The sequence below is a fragment of the Gavialis gangeticus genome, unplaced genomic scaffold (genome assembly GCF_001723915.1).
Source record: "Gavialis gangeticus isolate Ggan-Ray unplaced genomic scaffold, GavGan_comp1, whole genome shotgun sequence".
NCBI lineage: Eukaryota > Metazoa > Chordata > Crocodylia > Gavialidae > Gavialis > Gavialis gangeticus.
In genome coordinates, this window is record NW_017729014.1 from 15684783 (window position 1) to 15706564 (window position 21782).

At 46.9% G+C, this 21782-nt stretch overlaps 1 protein-coding gene and 1 long non-coding RNA gene across 4 annotated transcripts in view; one reads left to right on the forward strand and one right to left on the reverse strand.

Annotated features, from left to right (window-relative positions):
- LOC109293746 overlaps positions 1-1428 on the forward strand; it is a 7100-nt gene extending 5672 nt beyond the window's left edge. Inside the window, exon 2 of the long non-coding RNA XR_002096381.1 lies at positions 258-1428. This is a non-coding gene — a long non-coding RNA (uncharacterized LOC109293746). The remainder of the gene's footprint in view (positions 1-257) is intronic.
- Positions 1429-3527: 2099 nt separating this feature from the next.
- The window catches only part of DVL1 (dishevelled segment polarity protein 1), a 256248-nt gene continuing 237993 nt past the window's right edge, over positions 3528-21782 (reverse strand). For all 3 annotated transcript variants that reach the window (XM_019511836.1, XM_019511833.1, XM_019511835.1), the window contains 8 exons: positions 20636-20775; positions 20156-20232; positions 19447-19514; positions 19143-19292; positions 12751-12882; positions 11793-11960; positions 10120-10326; positions 3528-4094 (listed from right to left, as the gene is read on the reverse strand). In XM_019511836.1, coding sequence (XP_019367381.1) covers positions 3676-4094; positions 10120-10326; positions 11793-11960; positions 12751-12882; positions 19143-19292; positions 19447-19514; positions 20156-20232; positions 20636-20775 — 1361 coding nt within the window. In that variant the 3' untranslated portion in view covers positions 3528-3675. The remainder of the gene's footprint in view (positions 4095-10119; positions 10327-11792; positions 11961-12750; positions 12883-19142; positions 19293-19446; positions 19515-20155; positions 20233-20635; positions 20776-21782) is intronic.

The window sequence follows — 21782 nt, forward strand, 5'->3', positions numbered from 1 at the left end:
TGGGACTGTCAATTTGACAAGAACAAAAAAAACAAAAACAAACAAACAAAAAAAAAATATATATATATATATATATCAAAAGTCAATGCCTGTGCATCATTGTTTGCAATCCAATATGCCTTTGGATAAAGTGTCCAGGGACTATTTCATTTGAAAAGCAAATGTGATAACAGAAGGTCAAAAGACAACAGCGGTGCCTTTAAGACTATAAAATACCATTTGCCAATAACTTACTCCTTAGAAAGTTAATACATTAGGTGCGTGCATTACCCTGACATTCAAGTAGGAGGCGTCACCCCAAACCCTTAGCACATGCATGTTTCCTAAGCCACAAAGCACACCCTTGTCTTTATTCACTGCTGCCGGCACCAAGGAAGGAACAACAGCGTGAGTCCAGCGGCAGTGCACAGACAGATTTTCTTAGCTCTCCTTTCCGGGATTAAAAAGCTCCTCCTCTCTTTAAGTCTCCTGTTATGAGGTCAGCTTGCCCTGCGAAGCCCTTCTGGTATCACACCTGCAAGTGCCTTGAAAGGTGAGCCTGTTACTTCCCACTGCAGCAGAACAGGACAGGTCAAGATACATTCCTGGGGTCAGGCTAGCACCAGCCCCGTGACCTGAAAGGAGCACACTACAGCGAGTCCTGCTAAGAAGAAGATGCTCCCGGAAAGCCCCCATCTGTTCACATTGTTTCCACCCTGCACAGAACTTACTACGGCAAGTAGCCTCCTCACTTCCGCAGCGCCCGCCTGCCCAGTTTGCAAGGCCCCCCGAATGGCACAGATCAACTGGTCTGCGTTTCAAGGCATCGGAAGGATTTGAGAGAGATCCTCTCTCATCCTTCACGGAAGTTAAGTGACTTCACGGGCCGCATTCCTGCTTCACATGCTTTGCCACGTGCACTGACTTCAGTGGAGATAATCTGCTTTATACCAGGGTAAGGTGAGGAGAGTCAGGCCCTGTGTACTATACACCATGGCCATTACATATTGCACCGTTCATCAAATGTGTGTCTATGTTCTCCCGCTGGCCTCCAGCGAAGAGAATTTCTACGTGCTATTCAGTAACCTGTGCGTCTGCCGGCATGCGCGGTGCCAAGCAGATTCTGCGTGCATGGTCTTAGCTGGAGCCAAGTTGAACAGAACCAGGTTGATTTTTAACTCACAACCAGAAGAGAACTTGGGAGCTTAAATATCCCTCAGCAGATGAATCCCTTCCCATGCCTGCAGTATGGGCTGCATCAGCCTCCTTCCAGAGATACCCCCCTCCCACACAGTAATACATAACACAATCTTTTCAATGTAGCAGCAAAGGCCAACAAGACACATAACAGTTTTTCTGCCAACAGCACGTACTACATCGACAACAGAAAAAAGAAAGGAAAAGAAGGAAAAAGAAACAAAAATACGCCTCCCACCCCACCAACAGCAAGTATGTAAACTGCAACTCCTCAAATGGGAATTTAACATGTTCGGCTTCCTGGATGAACGATCATTCTCTCTTCTAACTACCCCTTCAGAGCAGTATCACAATTCTCATCTATCTGCCCCCATATTTTTTGCCCTAAGAAAAGGCCATCTTGAAAAAGATAATGACAATAAATTAGCGAATGGAAAAATAACAACGGGCTTAAAGGCAGAACCGCTAGAGATTGTCATTAAAGCCACAGCCTCCTTTCCAGTGCCTGCTGGGGGTGCATCCAACGCAAGGGATGACTGACCCTGATTTCTTTGATTGCTTTCAAGTCTGATCTCGCCAAACTGAATTCAGCATTTAGTTCATGTCTGTGCCATTTCCAAGTGGAAAAAGAAAGGAAAAGGAGGCTGCTCCACAGCTCAAGTCTTCAAAAGTTTCCTTTGATTTCGCAGAGGCCGTCAGCAGCTTTGATGAGTTGTGAGGAAAGTGGCAATTCCAGACATGTTACCTTCCTGGGTAACTTCTCAAAAGCATTCAAATGACTTTGAAGCCTAAGGGCCAGATCTAACTCCACCTACCAGGTGCCTATGGGAGATCCTACTGCATCCTGTAGAGACCCTGAAAATCCTACTGCATCTGCTTTTGTAACACACCTCAACTCAGCCTCAAACCTAAGTCACAGCAAAGCAGTGAGGAGGACGACCTGCCCAACTTCTCTACTAGCAGGGACTTGAGCAGGGAGAAATAGGATCATACTTGGGTACCCGATTGGTGGAGCATGACCCGGCCCAAAGTCTTATATATATGAAAGCAGCATCGGCCCTTGGTTCAGCGGGGCTTAGGATCCCAGATGCCCAATGCACTGTTTAACCAACTTTGGCCTCAAAGTGATTTGGGATCTTTTGCAAGCGTCACCTCTCTTCTTCTACACATACACAGAGAAAACCTTCAAAAAGCAAAAGCAAACAAGCCAAAACCCAGGGGGAGCCACACTTGGCTGAACGACACCCCAAGTGCTGCATCAGGGTAACAAGGGAAAATGTCGTGACAGCCGTAGACAGCAGCAGGTGCTCTCCTCTGACTTGCTGACTAGACACCGATTGGAAAAGGCCAAATCCGAGCTTTATTTTCACTGTAAAGGGGAAGCAGGGGAGGGAGAAAGGAAGGCAGATCTTTTTCAGAAATGAAGAAGAAAAGGGAGCCACCACAACTAGCAGCACCGCTACGGTCCCTCCTTACCTCCTCTGGAATACGATGACTCTCCCCTAAAAAACGCTGCATCTATGCCAGCGTAACCAGCTAGCGGCAACTGTCCCATTTCTGCGGAAAGAACTTTTAAAGCAACAAGTGCACATTACAGCTCGACAAGAACGGACATAGCTGTTAACAGGGGGGGACTGAAATGCCTGTTGACAGGCTGCAGCAATGGGGTCACCACCAGGACATTAAATTAAATGACAGCATAGTTGATCCACGCAGTGAAGATGCGAAGTAGCACGATTCCACCGTTCCCTGGGATGGGAGAGATTCAACAAGGTGAAAGACAATTATACTCCTTGGTCAGCAGAGGAAGCTAAGGCTTTATCTCCAGTCACGTCTTTGCCTAGTGCTGGGAACCGGCTGCAAGCCTGTTCCCTTTGCAAGGGCACACTACCCACACACGTTCAGGTGTCACAGCTGCTTGTGGAGTTGATATATGAAACAGAGAGATATCATACGGAAATGAACCATAAGAGCCGGTAGCCACTGTTTCCAGTAGAGGGAGAGGAAAAAAAATAATAAAATAAAGGTGCTCCTATGCATTGCTGGAAATTCAGAAGTGATATGAAATAATATTCCTTGAATCAACCAAGTAGACACTAAATTGCACTGGAAGTTGGTGCCACAATTACCAAAGCTCATTAGAATGTGAATATACACCAGTCAGTCGCTCACAATCAAAAAAATAAGGGAAGGAGAGGGGAAAAAAAAAAAAAAGAGAGAGAGAAAGAGGAAAGAAAAGATACCACTGATTTGCAGGTATTTAACAATCCCAGGAGATTTTTTTTTGTTTGATTTTTCATTTTGTTTTTTGTTGCTTTTTTTTTGTTTTTTTTTTGTTTTGTGGGGGGAGGTTTTGCAACACGATGGCGAGTCAGGAAGCTGTTACATGCAAGACATCCTAGGTTTCTTTCTTAAAGTGTTTGACAACGACCAAAAAAACCCAACCGAAAAAAACCAAACCCCCTCCCCCTGAAAAGTAGAGTCTGAAGGCACTTCCTCTCACATGATGTCAACAAAGAATTCACAAGGGTTGCCCATAGCCTTCTGGAAAGACTGCCGGCTCCCCGTCAGCTCTGGAGGCACGGAGCTCAGTTCTCTGACGGGAGGCCCTCCGGGGGGTCCGCTCGTCCCGTAGACTTTGGAGCCGAGCTTTGGCAGGTTGTAGAGGGGGGGCACTCCTGGAGGCCCGTACGAATGGTGGCTGTGGTGGCTTCGCTCGCTGTGGGCGGCAGAGGCGTGACTCCGGTGGCTGAGCTGGCTGACGGGCCGTTCGCGCCGCACGCCGCTGGCTCCCCCTCCGCTGCGGGCCGTGTGGTCGGATTCGCTGCCGCTGCCGGCTGACTTGCGGTCCTTCTCCCTGCCGAGAGCCCTCCTGCTGTTCTCGCTGTTGCTTCGGTTGGAGCCGCTGCTCTTGCTTCCTGCGAGGGCGAACAAAAGGGACAGAACCGAAGGGGAGGGTTAGCTCAATCCCGTTTCCTTCCCGCCTCGTCCATCAGCTCCTCTTGCAACCCTACAGAATCAAATGCACAATGACGACAACGACCAGCACAGCAACGATGAGGAGGTCAGGCCTCTGTCAAGCTTAGCATGCTATGGATGACTAAAGGATTCAGCAATGACAACCACTAGAATGAAGCTGACAAGGTTGTGCCATGTGCAGACACACATCAACCCCTCCGGAGACCGCACACAGAAAGCGGTGGTTCAGTGTAAGCCTGCAGCCGGAAAGTCATCTGCCCGCTGCTTCCCCACTGGCCAGACACTGGTGCAGAGAGAGGGAAGAGGCTAAAAGGGAAGGAGGCAGGCAGACATTTAAAATAAAAAAAATGAATTAGGTTCAACGTGACTTTGTGACTGACTCCAGTCTCAGACTGCCCGAGGCCCCTGAAACAGGGGCCAGCTGTTTTCTACTGGAACCACTGCCACTGCATCAGAAAGAAAGGTTGTTGGTTTCTCCCACATCAGTGTCTGGTTGCTTGAAGGACCTGACTTGGATCTTACTCCAAATCAACAGGAGTCTTTGTATTTGCTTCAATGGGGCAAAGGCAGATTCCTACAAAACTCATCACTGAAGTGTTTTGTGGTTGCACTAATTGCAGGTAGACTGTGGTTTTTAGGGAAAAGCATTTCTATTAAGTCTGGAAGGATGTTCCCAGCAGAGGCTGTTATACACCCTTCCAAACATAATGCCTGCCCATCAGTGCATGCAAGTAGCTATGTAGGGTTTGGATCAGGTGGTGCTCAGCTAATCAGTGGGATGGTAATGCAAATAGACACTTCCATATTAAATCCATTTCTTCACTAGGGACTAATTTCTCAACTTAAATTAAAGCCGTTGCATTCACACCGTTGCTTCCTAGCACTGGGCCAGACTTTGGATTCAAATGAACAACTACTACTGCACTGGGTCATCAGACTGCTCTCAGCACTGGAGGAGGAGGAGGAGGGGACCAAAAGATACCCCTCTTGCTACGATATATCTTCCTCTGCTTGTGGTATCATAGTGCAGAGAGACGAACAAAGGATATGAGGGAAGGGAAATCCAGGCTGGCTTGGTACGGGTGATAGAGAGCTCATCCTTTCTTTTAGAGGGCAGGAGAGGTTGTGGTACAAGCAAACCACAAAACCTGAAATGGTCCTTCCTGGAAGGCAGTGAGGGTTTGTGGTTTGAGACTGAAACCAATTCTAATTCCAGTCCGAATCCTAATCTAGACAAGCTCCCTCTTTGCCTTGGGCCTCAGTTCTTTCGGGCCCTGGGCCTCAGTTCCCCATCAGTTGGTGGGGATAGCCACGCTTATTCAGCCATCTCACAGTGGCAGCGAGGCCTTCTGAGAACACACAGCCCTACCTAAGTCCTGAGCTTTAGCATCAAACCTCTCGTAATGATCTAATAAAGATGTACAGTGGATCATAATTAGTCATTAACAGGCTGACTGTTTCAGCCTTCCCTCCAGGCAGAAGAGATGAAGGAGTGACAGAGACAGAGTTACTGCAAAGCAGTTATTATAACTCATCTCAGACTGAACGGACTCTGTGCCCATCACCATCCGAATGGTAGCAACCACCACACAAATCTTACTGCGCAGCTTCTCCCATAGCTGCTTTATATAAATATCAACATGCGCCCAGAGGGAAGAAATCCCAATGCACTGGGTCACTATGTGCAGCAGGAGAGAGTCCCCATGTTACATTAGCCTTTGAGCAATAGCAAACCATCTGCTACAAACTGATCCCCCTGCTGCCTCTCGGATCCACTCTTGCCTCAGCTCTATCCTCCTTGCTGCGGTTTCCCCAGAGGTATAAGCTCCTGGCAGGTTTCAGAGCCCGGCGGAGAGGCAGAGAGCTTGACGCTGATCTAGAGAGACTTTCCTGCATCAAGAACTCCGCCGGGTCAGGACAGGCTCTGGGCCCCATTCCCCCAATAGTCAAGACTCTCCAAGCGCCTGGAGCAGGGCCTCTAATTGACTTAATTTTCCGAGGGTCAAGGTGAGGAGCGATTAATCCAGAAGGTAAATGGGTGCACTCCACCTTTCCTTTGCAAGGAAACCTGGGTTCCTCCACTGACTGCAAAGCCACAGAAGGTAAGAAATCGGTCACAAAGGCAGCTGTGGTGCAGCTGAAGAGAACAAAGGCAGCTGCTCAGCCTCTGTCGCCCTGCAACATACCAGTAGCACACTGGACTGGATCCATTTCTTGCATGCTTTTAAACCCTGAAGAAGAACAAGCATCCTGCCAAAGATAAGTCTTCCTGATCTTTGTGTTTAAAGCCCTTCTGATGATACTGTTGTATGTTTGGCAGCTGGGAAAGGCCTAGCTTAAAGACACACAGCTCAGCCTAAAAGCTGTGCTATGTGCACAGCGGTGTCAGCATTTTCTGTCTCAAAGGCCCATTTTAAACCAGTATTAAACTGACATCTTTGGTTTCAAAGAATTTGCTTTCTAGCAGCTGAGAAAAGTTGAGTTTTACTCTGCCATGACTGAGATGATCGGTCTTCACTCTCTGGCACAGTCGGACGCACAAACCCACTCCGTCGCTCTGCCTCCTAAACCATGCAGGCTCTGAAATGTCCTGGGAATTGCCTCTTGGGGTAGCCGGGGGAAGGCTGGGGAAGACGAGCCATTCTGGGGTGTCTATGCTGTTTTCCCATAAAATGAACTGCTCCAAACAGGAGATTTTATTGCACCTTCAACTCTCCTATGAAATATGAACTTCCATTTCTACCCAAGAGAACTTTTACAACAAATTTCAGTATTTTCAAATGTATAACCTCTCTCACTAGGAGGGTAGTAAAGCACTGGAACAGGCGACCCAGAGAGATTGTGGAATCTCCACCTTTTGAGGTTTTTAACACCTGGCTAGACAAAGCCTTGGCTGGGATAGTCTAGTTGGGGATGGTCCTGCTCCAAGCAGGGGGTTGGACCTCCTGAGGTCCCTTCCAGCCCTCATTTTCTACAGTGCTAAAGAATGTTTTTTCCTATGCCTGATGAAGGGTGTTTGTGCCTGAAAGCTTGCAATTAAAAACATTTTTTTTGAAAAAAATCTAGTTGGTTTAATACAAGATATCATCTGTACCACAAGTCCTGATTGCTTACACTGTTTTCCTGGCACTCAGGCCTGTCACTCCTGGTCTCCGTAGCTGTAGGAAGTCCCTGGAGTGGCTCTGCTACTGCATTTCCAGGTTTGGTGCATGTGAGCAAAACCCAGCAAGTGAGGCCTGCTTGAGAGCAGCCCTCCCTGGATGCACCAGAAACAGTCCAGATGTGCCCTTGGGGCAACTGGATTAGGACTCTGGAATGCCAAGTCTTGTTTCTTGCTTGACCACTGGCTTGTCATGTCCCTTCACCTTCAGGGCCTTTATTTTCCCTCTTGCCCTTTTTCTTGTCTCTCTAGACTGTAAGGCCTTTGGGGCAGAGGTTGTTTCTTACTTCTTATCTGTATGGTGCCCAGCACAATGGAGCCCTGATGGTGCTTTAGGGCTCTAAGTGCTTCCCTAATACAAATGGTGATTTCTAGTGGGTCTCATCACACAGCTGCTTTTCCTTTCAGGGATCCCAGACCTTCCATAAAGGGGAAACAGGCACCCTGGGTATCACCAGGAGGGACTGTGTCATGTTTCAGACTAAATGGACATCGACCCAAGCTGTCACACCAATTGGGAAAAGGACCTAAGCCTCATTGCCAGCCTTTTCTCCTACCCTGAACCTCTCAAAAGTTCAGGATTTTGTCTGGCATTAGTTGGAAATTTGCTATATTTGGCTCTAGGACATGAGAGGCTGCAAATGACTAGGCTCTCCTCGCACATGTAAAGCTGTGCCTTTCTGCACCAGAGGAATTCCACCCTGAGTGAACAGCACACATCCAGATGGACCCAGAGCTGCTGTACAAGGGATCCACTGTGTCACAGAGAGAGGGGCTAAAAAAAAAAGATAATCTGGTGCCCAGTTCATGTTCTTCCACTGTCCTGTATCTCTGATTTCTAAACGCCCAGCACAGAGGGATTCTGCATTGGGTCCAGCAGTCGGCACATCTCGGGTCACTGGAAAATACTCAAGTGCTAGCCAGTGGAAGTGCAAATGTAGCGCACTGGTGGGTACTTCTATTCCAGAAGCAGCTTACAGGACTAATACAGCAGGACGCTGCATTCTGTAAGGTGACATAACAAGGGTGACAAAGGACACAATTGCCAAGTCTGTATGCTGACAGGGAGGTGTCTGGTGCCATCCCCTTGGGACTGCTGTGCCTCAGTCACACATCAAAGCCTCTCCACGGGGGTCAGTCAGACTGCTGGCTTTGTTAATGCCATGGGACTAGGGTACTGTGCACTGGGACAGGCAGAGCACCTATGACAATCAGAAAGAAAACAGGAGAAAAAGGAAACAACTACACATTGGGGTCACAAGAGTCTAAATGATCATGCTATGGAGTCATTATTATGGAGGCATTTGAAGCTTACCAATCCCCTAGAGACAGCCATTCCTCTATGAATCCTTCAGTCTAATGCTTGCTCAGAACAAAACAAGGGAATAACACAGTTACAAAACAAGAAACACCACAGCAGCGCAGTTTCCAAAAGAAGAACAAGGAAAGTCCAACCCTTCAAAATGAGATACTCTCGTTGCCTTGCACAAGGCTCTCCTAGCTGGTAGCCCAAGCTGCACGGGGAAAACACTGTACCTTTCCTACTCCAGCAGCAAGGATCTAATACTGGATTGCTCACAGGGACTGGTGAAGTGGATGAGGAAAAAAATCACACCCCAAGAGGCAGGGTGGGCATGATGCGACTGGCTAAAGTCCTGTAACCTTTAAACACACTCTTGGTTTCTCTACCAGACACGCTTCTTGTTTCTAATTGAGGGCAAATGTGGAAATGTTGGAAATCCCATGAGAGCTCTTTTGATGGGACTGTCAGCTTGGTTTTGCAAAACCAAAGTGGCAAAGTTTATATCTGAAGGGGCTGCATGCAAATGACTGGCTCTTTACCTTAATAACAAAATCCATACCCAAACTTGGAGACTCCTAGAGAGCCTTGCTGTTTGTCACCGGCAGTGTTGCCAAAAGCAGCATTCACACTGAAACCACAGGACCTCCTCTAGTTGTGCAAGAGACTTATTTTGTTATGGTGCTCATAGAAACGAAGTGGCAAGGGGGTCTTGGGGTTGAAAAGGAGGTAGTCAGTGCATCCAACTTGCATGGTGTGCATTAGAGCGCAACTGCTGAAGTTGCTCTCCTCCCCACTACATGGCTTTTCAGAACTGGCTGTTTCAGAGAGCAGAGCACCCTTCTTGCTGGTCTCATGCAAAAAGGAGACATGAACATCCCTTCTGCACTGAGCAGGGAAGAGGAAGCCAGAAGCCTCAATTCTCATTCCAGTTTAGTCACAGACTCCCAAAGTGGAAGTAAAGCTGAATGGTCTCAACATCCCTTCAGTGACTCGTACCTCAGAAAACCAGGTATCCCCCCACCCTGGGCCTTAGTTTTCCCTCTGATAAAGAGGCAGCAAAGATGTTTCCATACCTACTTCACAGATGAGGACTGAGTCATTTGTGTTTGGTTAATTAGCAATAGGCGAGTGCTAGACTCATATGAGATGCTGTGGGGTAAGAAAGGTACAGACACCCATGCCACATTGGACATGGCAAGCAGCATTGTGTCTAGCTCCCCCCATGCATATGGTGTGGTGTGCTGAGCTGTGGCATAGCTATACAGATAGCATAGTGCGTGGGCTCAATTAGACTGTCATTGGCAGTTCCAATGCAGGGCTGAGAGGCTAACCCACTCCCTCGCGTTTGCAAAGAGAGTCTTGATTCAATGAAGTCGCATCAAATCCACTCATGAAGCACACAAAACCACAAGGAAGGGAGCACAGATAGGACTCAGGAAATCAAGCAAATGGCCAGGAATAATGGGAGCTGTAAGAGCGCATGCACAACTCAAAAGCTTACCTTCACTTTGCTGGCTACCCGCACTGCCACTGCCATAGCTGAAGCCTGGGTCCTGGTATGCTGGTGGGAAACATGGAGCAGGGAGTGGGTACTGATAGGGGTACCCTTGGCCTAATGGCCAAGGTGCAGCAGGATGTGGGAGTGGAGCAAGAGTGTCCTGATCTGAGGCTCCGCTTGACCCATTGTTGAGGTTCAATGCAGCCATATCTGCAGAGAGAAAGGAAACTTGAGGGCAGTGCTTTCCCATAGCAGTTAAGACCCTGGTACTATCATCATGCACTGTGACAACCAGTGCATTGGCCTGGGACTTTGTTTCAGCAGTTCAGTCAAAATACTGTACATGACAGAGTAGGCAGGAATACTTAACCTGGAGCCTCAGGTTTTCTCAAGCTTGCGTGCACAGTTGCAGGTGCAAAAATATGCATACAGCTGCACGCTTCCACTATGTACACATTACTCATCAAAGCTGGAAGTTCCAGTTTGATGTGCAACTTGTGGAAACAACCATTTGGGCAGGTCAATGAAATGAAGCAACCAGAGCAAACGTGTATGGAAATCACAGAACCACGGGAAAGACCTCAGGAGGTCATCTAGTCCAACCTCGTGCTCAAAGCAGGACCATCCCCAACTAGATCATCCCAGTAAAAGCTTTGTCAACTTGGGTCTTAAAAACCTCCAAGGATGGAGAGTCCACCACCTCCCTGTTTCAGTGCTTTACTACCCCGCTAGCGAGAGAGTTCTTCCTAACATCTACCCTAAACTTCCCTTGCTGCAACTTGAGAGCATTGCCCCTTGTTCTGTCATCTGCTACCACTGAGAAATGAGGCACAGAATTGTGCACATGTCCTTCTGGTAGCCTTGCTCCAAGTTTTCAGAGAACTGGAGTTCACAAACAGCCAACGAACATCAAGGGATGGGTTACATGACTTGGAATTCCCCCTGAACTACACTGGGTAAAGCCCTCTTATAGATCAGGAAAGGGCCAATTAACTTATTTCTTATCAGATCTTCGTGCAGTCTCTGAACTTTCAGGTCACAGCTGGAAGAGGAAGTGCCAAAATATTATGACAGAGGCTGCTCTCAGAACACCTCTAACTTGATCAGACACAGACTGAACCAGATGCCTCAGAAAGCTTGTTCTTATTAGGCTATCAGCCTAGCTTTGCAAACCCTTGGATCCTCTCAGCCTAGGTTTGCCAACTGCCCCCAGGGACAGTCTGATCTTTCTGTTGAGTGTCTCAGTAACAGCCAGGGTGTCCCTCCAATTTACTATCCACCTATTTCCTAGGAAAAAGAAAAAAAAAAAGAAAATGGGGCTTTGTAGTACCATCCATGTGATTAATCAAACCCAACCCTGGTGGATCAGGGTAGAATGGCCTTGCCACAGAAACACTATATTGAATAACAGGAAATATTATCCTCACTGGGGGAAACTGTAAACTGCAACAAGCTTGGTAATTGAGACCCGAGGTGACTCAGTGTAGCCAAGATCTCCTAAGTCCCATTCAACTGCCCTGTTTCAAGACTGACCCACCCTTTCTGTCCAGGTGACCCAAATGTTTATCTCATGGAGAGATAACTTGATTTGGGGAGAGAAGGAGATCTCTGGTCTCAGAGACACACCTGTGACCCCCCCTCCCCACAGCTCTGCTCTTCACTGGTGAGAAACTTACTGCCACAGAGGTCCCCAAAGACGTAATAGCACTGCTCCGAGAAGGTGATTTTGTTCACAGTGTGCCTGAGGTAGCCATGTTTCAACATGCTGCTGGCGTATTTTCTAGCCTCTCGTCGGTCTTTGAAGCCCTCCACATGCGTGTAAAGCCAGTCAACCACATCTGCCCCTGTAGGTGCACAGAGAGGAGACGGAAAGAATCATCTCAAAGTCACTTCCAGCTGTCGAGACAATGTTCATCTTCCTATCACCCTTGTCTATCACAACGTACCTGTGCTTCATTCAGGTCACCATGCCTTTGGGCTAGGGACTACAAAAACAAAGCACAAGAATCCTAAGACCTTAAGAGCATATTTTCATACCACCTTTCATTTGACTCAGCCTTGAAATGCAACCATCCTCCAGTGGGACACAGCTCTAGGTGCTGCCATTACCACCAGGCACCAGGTTAGAGAGCGATGAACAGTTGGGAGTACCAATTAATATTCAATTAATATTCACATATTTGACTAATGTTCGGATATTTTAAAAGTGGCTTGTGCATGGAAAACTGCCATGATACTGTCTTTCTAGACAGTCTCTAATCAAGGCTACAATAAGGGGGGTAATTTCTGCCATGACTGAGATGCCTTGGCAGAACTGAAAGATATTTGGGACTGGAATGGCAGGAAGTGATGCTATTCTGGATGGTGGGGCTTTGCCAGAGCATGCAGACACAGGACTGGAACAGAAAGAGTATTACAAGTAAGGGGCAAGCTGCAATGGGATACTGGGCACAGAAGCTTGCCTAGCCTTTGCCCACCCAGGTTCAAAACTAGAGCTGTTGCCTCCCTCAAGACTAGATTCCTTCCCACATAAAACACATGGTGGTGGGATGGGCACTCCAAATGGCTCTAAAAGCCAATCTCTCCCTAATAAAAGGCTGGGTGATCTCAACAGCACCCCTGTGAACTCCTTACCTATTACTGCATTGGAGATGGTAATTTTCAACCACATCCTGTCTCGGATTTCGAGGCCTGAGTCAGGTAACTGCATAACCTTGACGATAGTGGCCATGTCGCTCTTCACAGTTAAGGGAGATTCTTCTAATTCTGAAAGGAAGACAGGTTACATGCTTCCCCGAACCCAGCTGGGTTTGCAGAGAGAAAGTCACTTCTTTTCAGCTCACTGTTTGGATTAAGCAGACATGAGATTCAGATGCCAGATCTCAGCCCATCTACAAGGCATCTAAGTGGTATGTAGGCATCTAAGTATGCTCCTCTTCTACAAAAAAGGCAGGTGGGTCTTCCTCCTCTTTATGCTTTTGTGACTTAGTCTTAAGGGTAGGATGACCAAAATAGAGCATTAACGGTTTCTCAGGGGTTCGAGCAAGGTGGCAAAGGAATGCACTTAGACACCTAAGGGGCAGAATAGGATCTGGCCCAAGATACCAGAGACTCATTCTCGTTATTGATACAGAATTAGAGCCTTCATACAGACTCAGAAAAGAATCTCCTTGGTGAGACTGGTTTAAGTCGTGGAGCACAGGAGCCCTGTGGATCTACCGTTATTACTGTCCTGTTTCGCTCCATTCCTCTGCACTTAGCATCACAGGGGAGAACTCCCAAGATGCTAGCTATTTTCTGTTCATACTGCAGTCCACATCCCTTCCCCATACAAATCCACTGAAGGAGGAGTGGCAGCCGTGTGTGCAGCGGCAGTAGGAATGGGTACTTATTGTTTCTACTTTAGGCTTTAGGTTTATTACTATGAATGGTGCCATCTGCAATGGGACGTAAAAGATTGTGCACGCAGCTTGCACTCAGATTAACAGGATCAGGCCACAGGCCTTACTGGAAGAGGTGGAGTAGATCAGGAAAGTACAAGAAAGCCAGTATCAACACAGAAGAGGCAGGCTAGCGGGCTCCTGCAAAATGACCTGTTTAGTGGTACACAAATGACAGACAGCTTTACAAGCCAGGGAAATAACAAGATCTAAGAACATCTATTCCCCCATGCAGCTCCCTCCTGCAGAGGGGTTTGGAAGAGCTGTAGCACTGAGTGGTTGTTACTGTTCTCCTTTCACCCTCCTGCACTGTGTATGGTTCAAGAGGCTCCTGGAAGAAGCAAGGGCCTGCTAGATCTCCAGTCCTGGCTGGGCAGAAGTCAGTGTGGCCTCCCTGCCCTTGGTGTGACACTCTGGGGGGGGTGCCTTACAATTTAGTTACCCACCCATCCAGGCCTTCTTTCTCTACCCAGACTGTTAATGTAGCAGCTCTTGGGCTTGCTAGAGATGACGATATTTAGAAATGGGCACACACCTCAAACTCCAGCAGACTGATCCAATCCCCAGCTTATCCTCAGTTTTTAATGGCCACCCACTGTCACCAGAAAGCAACCCCTGCCTCCCATCCTCCCAGCTCTGAAAAAATCATACCCACCACGTGGTTCCAGATTTAGCAGCCCAGGCCCATCTCTCATATATACCCCTGAGCCACCGATCAAAGGAATCCATTTTATTTCACTTCAGCCACACTCGGATTTTGGTAAGAGGCACAAGTATGGAACAATGAAAACTCAAAAACATCCATCTTGATACGTGCACATCTACATGCATGAAATATAGCACCGTGCGCCAAACACACGTGAGGTTTTTATACCTTCATACACGCTGAGCAATGCTAAGATCTTGCTTTTGCTTTAGTTAGTCTGGTTAGTAGCAAAAAGCAATATATATTTTTTATTTTTTCTGAAACAAAAAAGTCTGATGTAAACATGTGGGGAGCAATAAACTGGATTTTCATGGAAACCTATATTCTATATCTAGACCAACATGATGTCATTAGAAACCGCAAGAGGGAAAACAAGACCAATTAAGCAGGCTATAGTTCTGCTGGTGGTTATTCAAATAGGAAAACTCTTGGTTACATCAGAAAAAATGTACCAAATCAGGACTGGACGCTGCCTCATAACCCTAGGCCTGACAACATGGCTGCATTAAGTGATTATATGAGTTCAAGTACAGGCAGGAGGGAAACACCTACTTTTTCCTGAATGAGATATCATCAGGCTTTTCCAGACTTTTCTGAGTGGCACCCTGGTCTGCCAGCATTGCCTATCCACTTTCAAAGATCAGAGAAAAGGAAAGTACATGCAGCAGGACAATGCTGATACACCTCACCTCTTGCCATGTCTACTTTGCATCTTCATTTGAACTCACATGTGCATTTGTCAAGGCACAGGCTATCTGGTTTTGGGGCATGAGCTCTAGACAGGGTCCCTTTATCAAAAAGCACAACTGAGTTCCACAGAAGTGGTCTGGACCCAAGTCCCCTGGTGTCAATACAGAAAAACTCCCATTGATTTCAGTAGGCTTTGGATCAACTCCTACAACTTCCAAGACATGCTTTGCAATGTTCAGGGCTCTCCCTAGAGAATGACATATTCTTTTACGCCCAAGGATGTCTAGAATGAATGTGGAGAGGCCAAGTGCACAAAAATCAAGTGAGCATTTTAAACAGAGGAATTCAGGTCTGCTTTTATAGGTAAGCTGGCACGGGAACTGGCCTCACACAGAGAATACTACAGGTTACTGCCAGAGAACACTGCCTAGAAGGGAGTTAAAATTATTAGAGAAAAATGAGGTAGTTTTTTTACAGCAATAATTAATGTGGAAAACTGGGTCTGTCTGGTCTCATAGGATACATCTACAGGGCTCCCTGATGATGCACTCTGCCGGCACCAAACCAGGGAATGAGGCAGTTAAAGGCATCCTCTATACCTGCTCTCAAGCGTGGCAGAGACAAGGCAGAGACCAACATCTCAAAAGCAGAGGAGGGAGCTCTCTCCTGGTGGCTTCACCAGCTCAATTCTGGGGCTGGCATTTGTGGAGCAGGAGTGAGTGGGTGAGCCAGGCTCAAGAGCAACGCCCTGGGAAACAGCATAATTGAAGCAGTGACTGGGTGCTCAAGACCCTTAGGGGTCCTGTGTTTAAGGGAACTGCTGTGAAGAATTAGGGACAGCAGAACAGACATGCCCTGCTGTGCTGTGGGTTCCTTTAAGACCTAAAGCTCTCATTTGCTTTAGTGGTAAGCAAAGCTATCCCCTTCCCCCAGAAAAAGTTATCCTGGTTGCAATCCAGCATGATTCCTTCTCAAGATAGCAGCTTGTTTGTATGCAGTTGGCTCCAGAAGCTTTTGCCTCCATGTCCCCTGTTTCAGGGCAAGTCTGTCCACGTGGCCAGGGCATGAGCGGTCAACGTGTCAAGTCCAATCTTCCTCCCCAGTGAGACCTGGATTGGTTGCTTCTGTTCTGCCTCCAGGTGAACTGGCCCACAGCAGAGGAGACAGGAAAGGGAACTGAATGAATGACAGGGCAACGTCTTATCAACCTTGCTGCTCTTCAGGAAAGATGCAACAAAACTGCTTATAAGAAAATGCTGCCCTTCGCAAGTACCTGCCACCTGGGGATCTCAAAATGCTTTGAGAATGAGAATGAATGAAGCAAAGCTCAGCACATGGTGATGAGGTGTGTCAGCAGTGCCATGTCCATCTTGTTGGTGGGGACGCTGAGCCACGGCGAAGCTAACGGACTCAGCCGAGTGAGTGGCAGTCAGGAATGGAAACCTGGAGTCCTGATTCCAAGTTCATTGCGACTACTCCCTCTCCAAAGCAATCCCCCTCTTTCTTCTGCTTTCAGATTTTTCTCCTACCCGAGTTAAAAAAAAAAGGGGGGAAATTTTGCACCACAGGCATAGAAGGGAAAAGCAATCTCCAAAAGAGCAGCTGTGCTCTCACGCAACCTTTGTTTTAGGCATGTGATTAAGAGGGTGTCTGCGTTCCACATTTCTAAATCACTTTACTGTGCATCAAGGCACCTGATACATTAATGTTTTAAGAGGAATGTCAACAGAGTAACAGACTCTCATTGTTTGACAGCAATCAGCAGAGACGCTAGACTCCGGTAATCTTTAGTGTGCATAAGACTGAAAAACGCATCTCAAGATAAAACTGTGGTGGGGTGAGTGGTTTGCTCACCTTTGACTGCCGATATTTTTCCCCTTTCCTGGTGCCACCTAATATCTAGAGAGATGCCGAGCCACTAGACCTACAAGAGAGATGATAACTCCCTCCTCAGAGTTTCAAGGTGAGAATGTCATTCTAGCTACTGCCTGCTTATGAAATCAGAGAGAACAGGAGGGAGGGAAAGAGAGGGAAACCACCCAGTCTGAAGGAATTTGTTGGTCCTTTCAATCACAAAGGCACCACCAACTCACAGACATTATTGGGGTTTCATACTTGAACCAAACATCTGCCCAAGAAAGATCTGGTCAGTGATCATTAATCCAAAAGCTCTGTAAATGATCAGTCAAGGTCTGTACTGCTTTTGTCTTTCTGTAAACCTTCTCCCATCTGAAAAAGTTCTTCAGAATGTACTGGGGAGAAAACCAAAAAGGTTTCCATACATGTTTGTAGAAATTGCTCTGAAAGACCTATTTCATTTACGTTTCAACTTAGCCAAATGCTGCAGCACTTGCTGAACTGAGCACATGAGTTCAACTGGCTTCCTGGCTTGTATACTGACCAAGGCCTCCATGGAAAAAAACCCTTCTGTCTCCACTTCTAGCAGTTAAAGTAACTTCTAGAGTCTATCAAGAATGGATAGACCTGTGATACAGACTAGTTTAAAAATTTGTGTGAAAGGTTCTCTTCCCTTCTATATGTTTCTATAGTGGAAATCTGCAAGAAAGAAATATGTCCTACTAAAGATGCAAAGTTCCCTAACATGTCTAAGTCAGGTTGCATCATTGCAAAATTCAACTTGGAGCTGAAAGAACATCAAGAGATGAGCAGCAGTGTTATGGTTCTTCAAAAGAATCAGCCTTTTCACTATTACCATGTGCGGTTAGAATATTTCCTGTGCAAAGCACATATTTAAAGAGGTGTGTAAGTGACACTCCTATAACCAGTTTGACCTTCTAATCTACACAGACACACATGGTTAAAGGGGACCTGTAATTTGGGAGTAACTCAGGGGCTGTGGGTGTTCCACTTGAGATCTCTCTCCGGGCCCTCACTTGTATATAATTCTAAGCACTCATACCCCAGACATCAGCTCTTTTGGAAGAGTCATTTTGTAAAATGCTAGCTTTATTTTGTATATAAAGATGAACTATTATGGAAAACCAGCACCAACATCACTTCTACTTGATAGTGGAAAAAAAGGGCACGGTCATTCCCTCAGGACTTCCCCATTTGTGAGTAAGAGACTGAGACAGGAATCTGATCCTGATCCAGGCAAAAAGACTCTACAACTTCCTGTTCATGGGCCATTAGGAAATATCTCCCCAGCCTGTACAATTTAGCAAGGTTGGGCTGAGCATTCACTGCAATGTCAGCATCAAAACTCAAGTAGACTCCGTGGCTCATGGTGGAACACTAGGTGGCAACATACTTGAAGAGGCGAACCAGTCCTGCATAGTTTTAGTATTCAATCTCTTTATTTCTCTTTTATCCAGGACAACATTTAAGCATGTGCTGAGTGTCTTTGACTTCAAAGGGGCTTAAGCAAGTACTTAAGTGGTATCTTGAATAAGGAAGCTTTCTTGAATTGCAGCCAAAAGCTCAGGAAACATCATTTATATTTACTTGTCTTGCATTACGGCAGGGTGCTTACAAATCAGGGGTTGCATTTTGTCTTGCACTCGTGTCAGAGAGAACACAAGGAGTCAAGCCTCTCATTCCTTCAGTTTTGTGTCTTCAGCTCTAAAACTTCCAAGTTAATAACTTGAAAACTCCACAAGCAGATTGTTGGAGGGGAATAAATCTGATCCTTTGCTTCAAAAAGCACAGCTTCACTTTCTTTTTTCTTTTCTGTTTGTTTAATAGAGTTCCATAAACAGAAAACCCACTAAAAATCCTAATACAGCTGGGATGTCTATCAGGAATGTCAACAGAAAGATTCCTGCTACGGTGCCCTGCTGTCTCGCAAGCAAGGTTATTCATTTGGGACAAAATGGTTTCTATCTCTTTAAGGGATTGATGTAAAGTAAAGTAAAGAATCCCCACCCACTGGCTTCTGATAGGATGATAGGGAACTCTCTTAAAGGGCCAGAAACCATCCTCTCCAAAGTGTGAACCTTTGCTCAACTGGCATTGTGTTATCGCAGTTTTAACCTTTGACCTTTGGAAAGTTTTATGCTCCCCACAAAAGTCAAAACTAAAATAAATAGAAAAACACAGGTTTTCTTTGCAGCTGTTGTTGGCATTGTGCTTGTGGTTTGGTTTGTGGTTTGTTTTGCTTTTTGTATAGCTCTACACTGCCGGCCCTGAGCAGAAGATACCTGCCCTGTGCTGGCCGCAGTGTGACTTACTTTCCGAATCGGGAATTGAGCTTGTTAGTGAGGAGCTGGTAGATGTGATGGTGCTCATGGAGGGGCTCATACCGTAACGGGGGTATGCTCCCGTCATGGCTGTGGTATGAGAGATCCACGCTGCAGGGTCGATTGGCCTCACTGGTTCAGCTGAAACAACAAAAGAAAGCAATTAGAAAGAAATCAGACTTTGGCAGGCTCCACTCACCAGGATTTAATAGTGAGGAAATGCCTGGACCCTGTGGGTTTTTTTGCTATGAATTCTCTGTGCCTGTCAACACCACAAAGCTGGCTGCTCACTTACCCCTGGGGATAGTGAAGTAACTCCTGGGTGTGGGGTCCCAGCATTTGGCCACTGTTAGGCTGATAGGTCTGAAAATAAGAAAAACAAGTAAGGGTGACTCTATTCTCCTTCCTTGTAAAAGCTGTGAGACTGACACTACAGCATTGCGGGAAACATCTTTGTTCTTCATTTGGAAAGAGGCTTCTGAGATGTTGGCCAAATTGTCATACTACCGGCTGGATGATCTACCACCCATCCCTGCTGTAATGATCAGAGGGTTGGGCATGTTGCCTCTTCAATGGAAGCCGTGTCCTTCCATAGACACTTTGCCTCCAAAAAAGTCAGTGTAGGGACTGTGTGCCAGCATCAGGCTGGATCTGCACGTGTTATCCGAGCAACAGGAATTCAGTGCTGGCGAAAAGTGCAGGATCGGCCGCTGTGGAGGTCTTTGAAAGTCCCACCCTATAAAGGAACTAGGTCCTAGAAACCCTGCAGGGAATGAAACAGTATGATGACTCCCAGCTTGTGTTCATTTTGTCAGGTATATCAGCACACAGGATCTCACCTGTTTAGCACTTGCACCAAGAAGGTCAAAGAGTTGAGATTAGTGTCCATGCTCTACATACTTATCCCAACTGAACTGCCAAACTTTTTGCAGTTTTCTCAGTACTCATAATGGCAAGAGAAGGAGGAGGAGGAGAGGAAAGAAGGGATTTGGAAAGGCACTTACCCAGGCTTGGAGACTATTTCCCGCAAAACCCGTACTGCATCGTCATTGCTCATGTTCTCAAAGTTGACGTCATTCACCTAGAGCAGATCACAAAAGATACAGATGGTCCCATATTGCAACAGGCAGGGGAAGGACCCATTTGGATTCATTTAATGTTGTGTATTTCCCTAAGAATGGCGATTAACAATATATGCTCAAGAACTGCAGGTGAGGCACCAAATGTGATTAGCATTAAAATATTTTCATCTGCTGGGGAAGGTGCAGCTATCTTGCTGCGGAGTTGGTCATCCAGCGAGCAAAGGGAGTGCAAATCAAACAGCAAAGAGTGGGAGGCCCAAGTGATAAAATGCCTCAGGCAAGCTCCTCTGCACAGAGAAGAATTTTGCTCACAGACCCCAGGGCTAAGCGGCCCCATATAAAGGCTGACCTGAAGCCACTAATGCCTCAGACAGCAGTATCATTTTTCAGACATGGACCAACCTGTAGAAGCATGTCTCCCGGTTCAATACGGCCATCTGCTGCCACGGCCCCTCCTTTCATAATAGAGCCAATGTAAATCCCGCCGTCTCCCCGGTCGTTGCTCTGTCCTACAATGCTGATCCCCAAGAAATTATATTTTTCTATATAGACAGAGGGAGGAAAAGAAAGCAAACAAGGTGATTGGCAGGACATTGAAAGCTGGCAGTGAGTCATTCCATGGCCTTGAGAAACCTGGACATCATCTGTCTTCTCTTAATGCTACTGCATTAATCAACTGGGATGTTTTTGACATTCAGAGCAGGAGGGTAAGCTGAGCTGGTGGACTGTCCCTGGCACATGCACCATAGTAGGAGATAGCTGCTGACTGCAGATTATTTTTTCATAGCACATGTTGAAAATTTACACATTTTAAATAAATGAGGGAGAGAAACTGTATTGAAAAGTCCTGTCTTCACCTAGATATTAAACACTTATCAGCATCAGGCTGCATTTGTTTTTCCATACTTCACTGAGGCCACAGGAATTCGGTGCTAGTGAAAAGCGTTGGACTGACAGCCGTGCCCATTTCTGTGTAGCTGGACAATGGGGACAGCATGCACAGCAGCAGTATAGGCCTTCACCACCCTGCTGCCTGCCTCCCTGACAGGAACCTTCAACATCTGCCTTGGCAGGACCATTTCTGCAAGGACGAGAATTTTACCTGCAGTGGCTTGGGTCAGAAGCCCTGTTCTGCCTGCCCAAAAGAAGGCCAATCTGAGCCAGCTGCAATGGGGGAGCCGAGGCATGTCAGCAGACACAAGCTGCATTTGGGAATCTGGGCAGTGGTTAAAAGTGTCATAGCGTTTAACTCACATTCCCTGAACCTAGACATGAGTCCACTGAAGTAAGGAGGACTTCGGTCAGGGGTGGGCAATTGTTTGGGCTCGAGGGCCACTTAGGGAGTTTTGGTGAGCTGTTGCAGGCTGAGGGTGGAGGGGTGCTGATCTGACCCTGTGCACTGGGGTGAGGGGGAACAGGAGATGCTGACCCTTCCCAGTATGGCAGGGGGTGGGGAGGGGCAATTGATCCTATCCAACCCAGGAGCTGTCCACCCTGCACCTACCGCTGGGGATGCTTGACAGAGTGGGCGGGTGGGGTCTTCATGGAG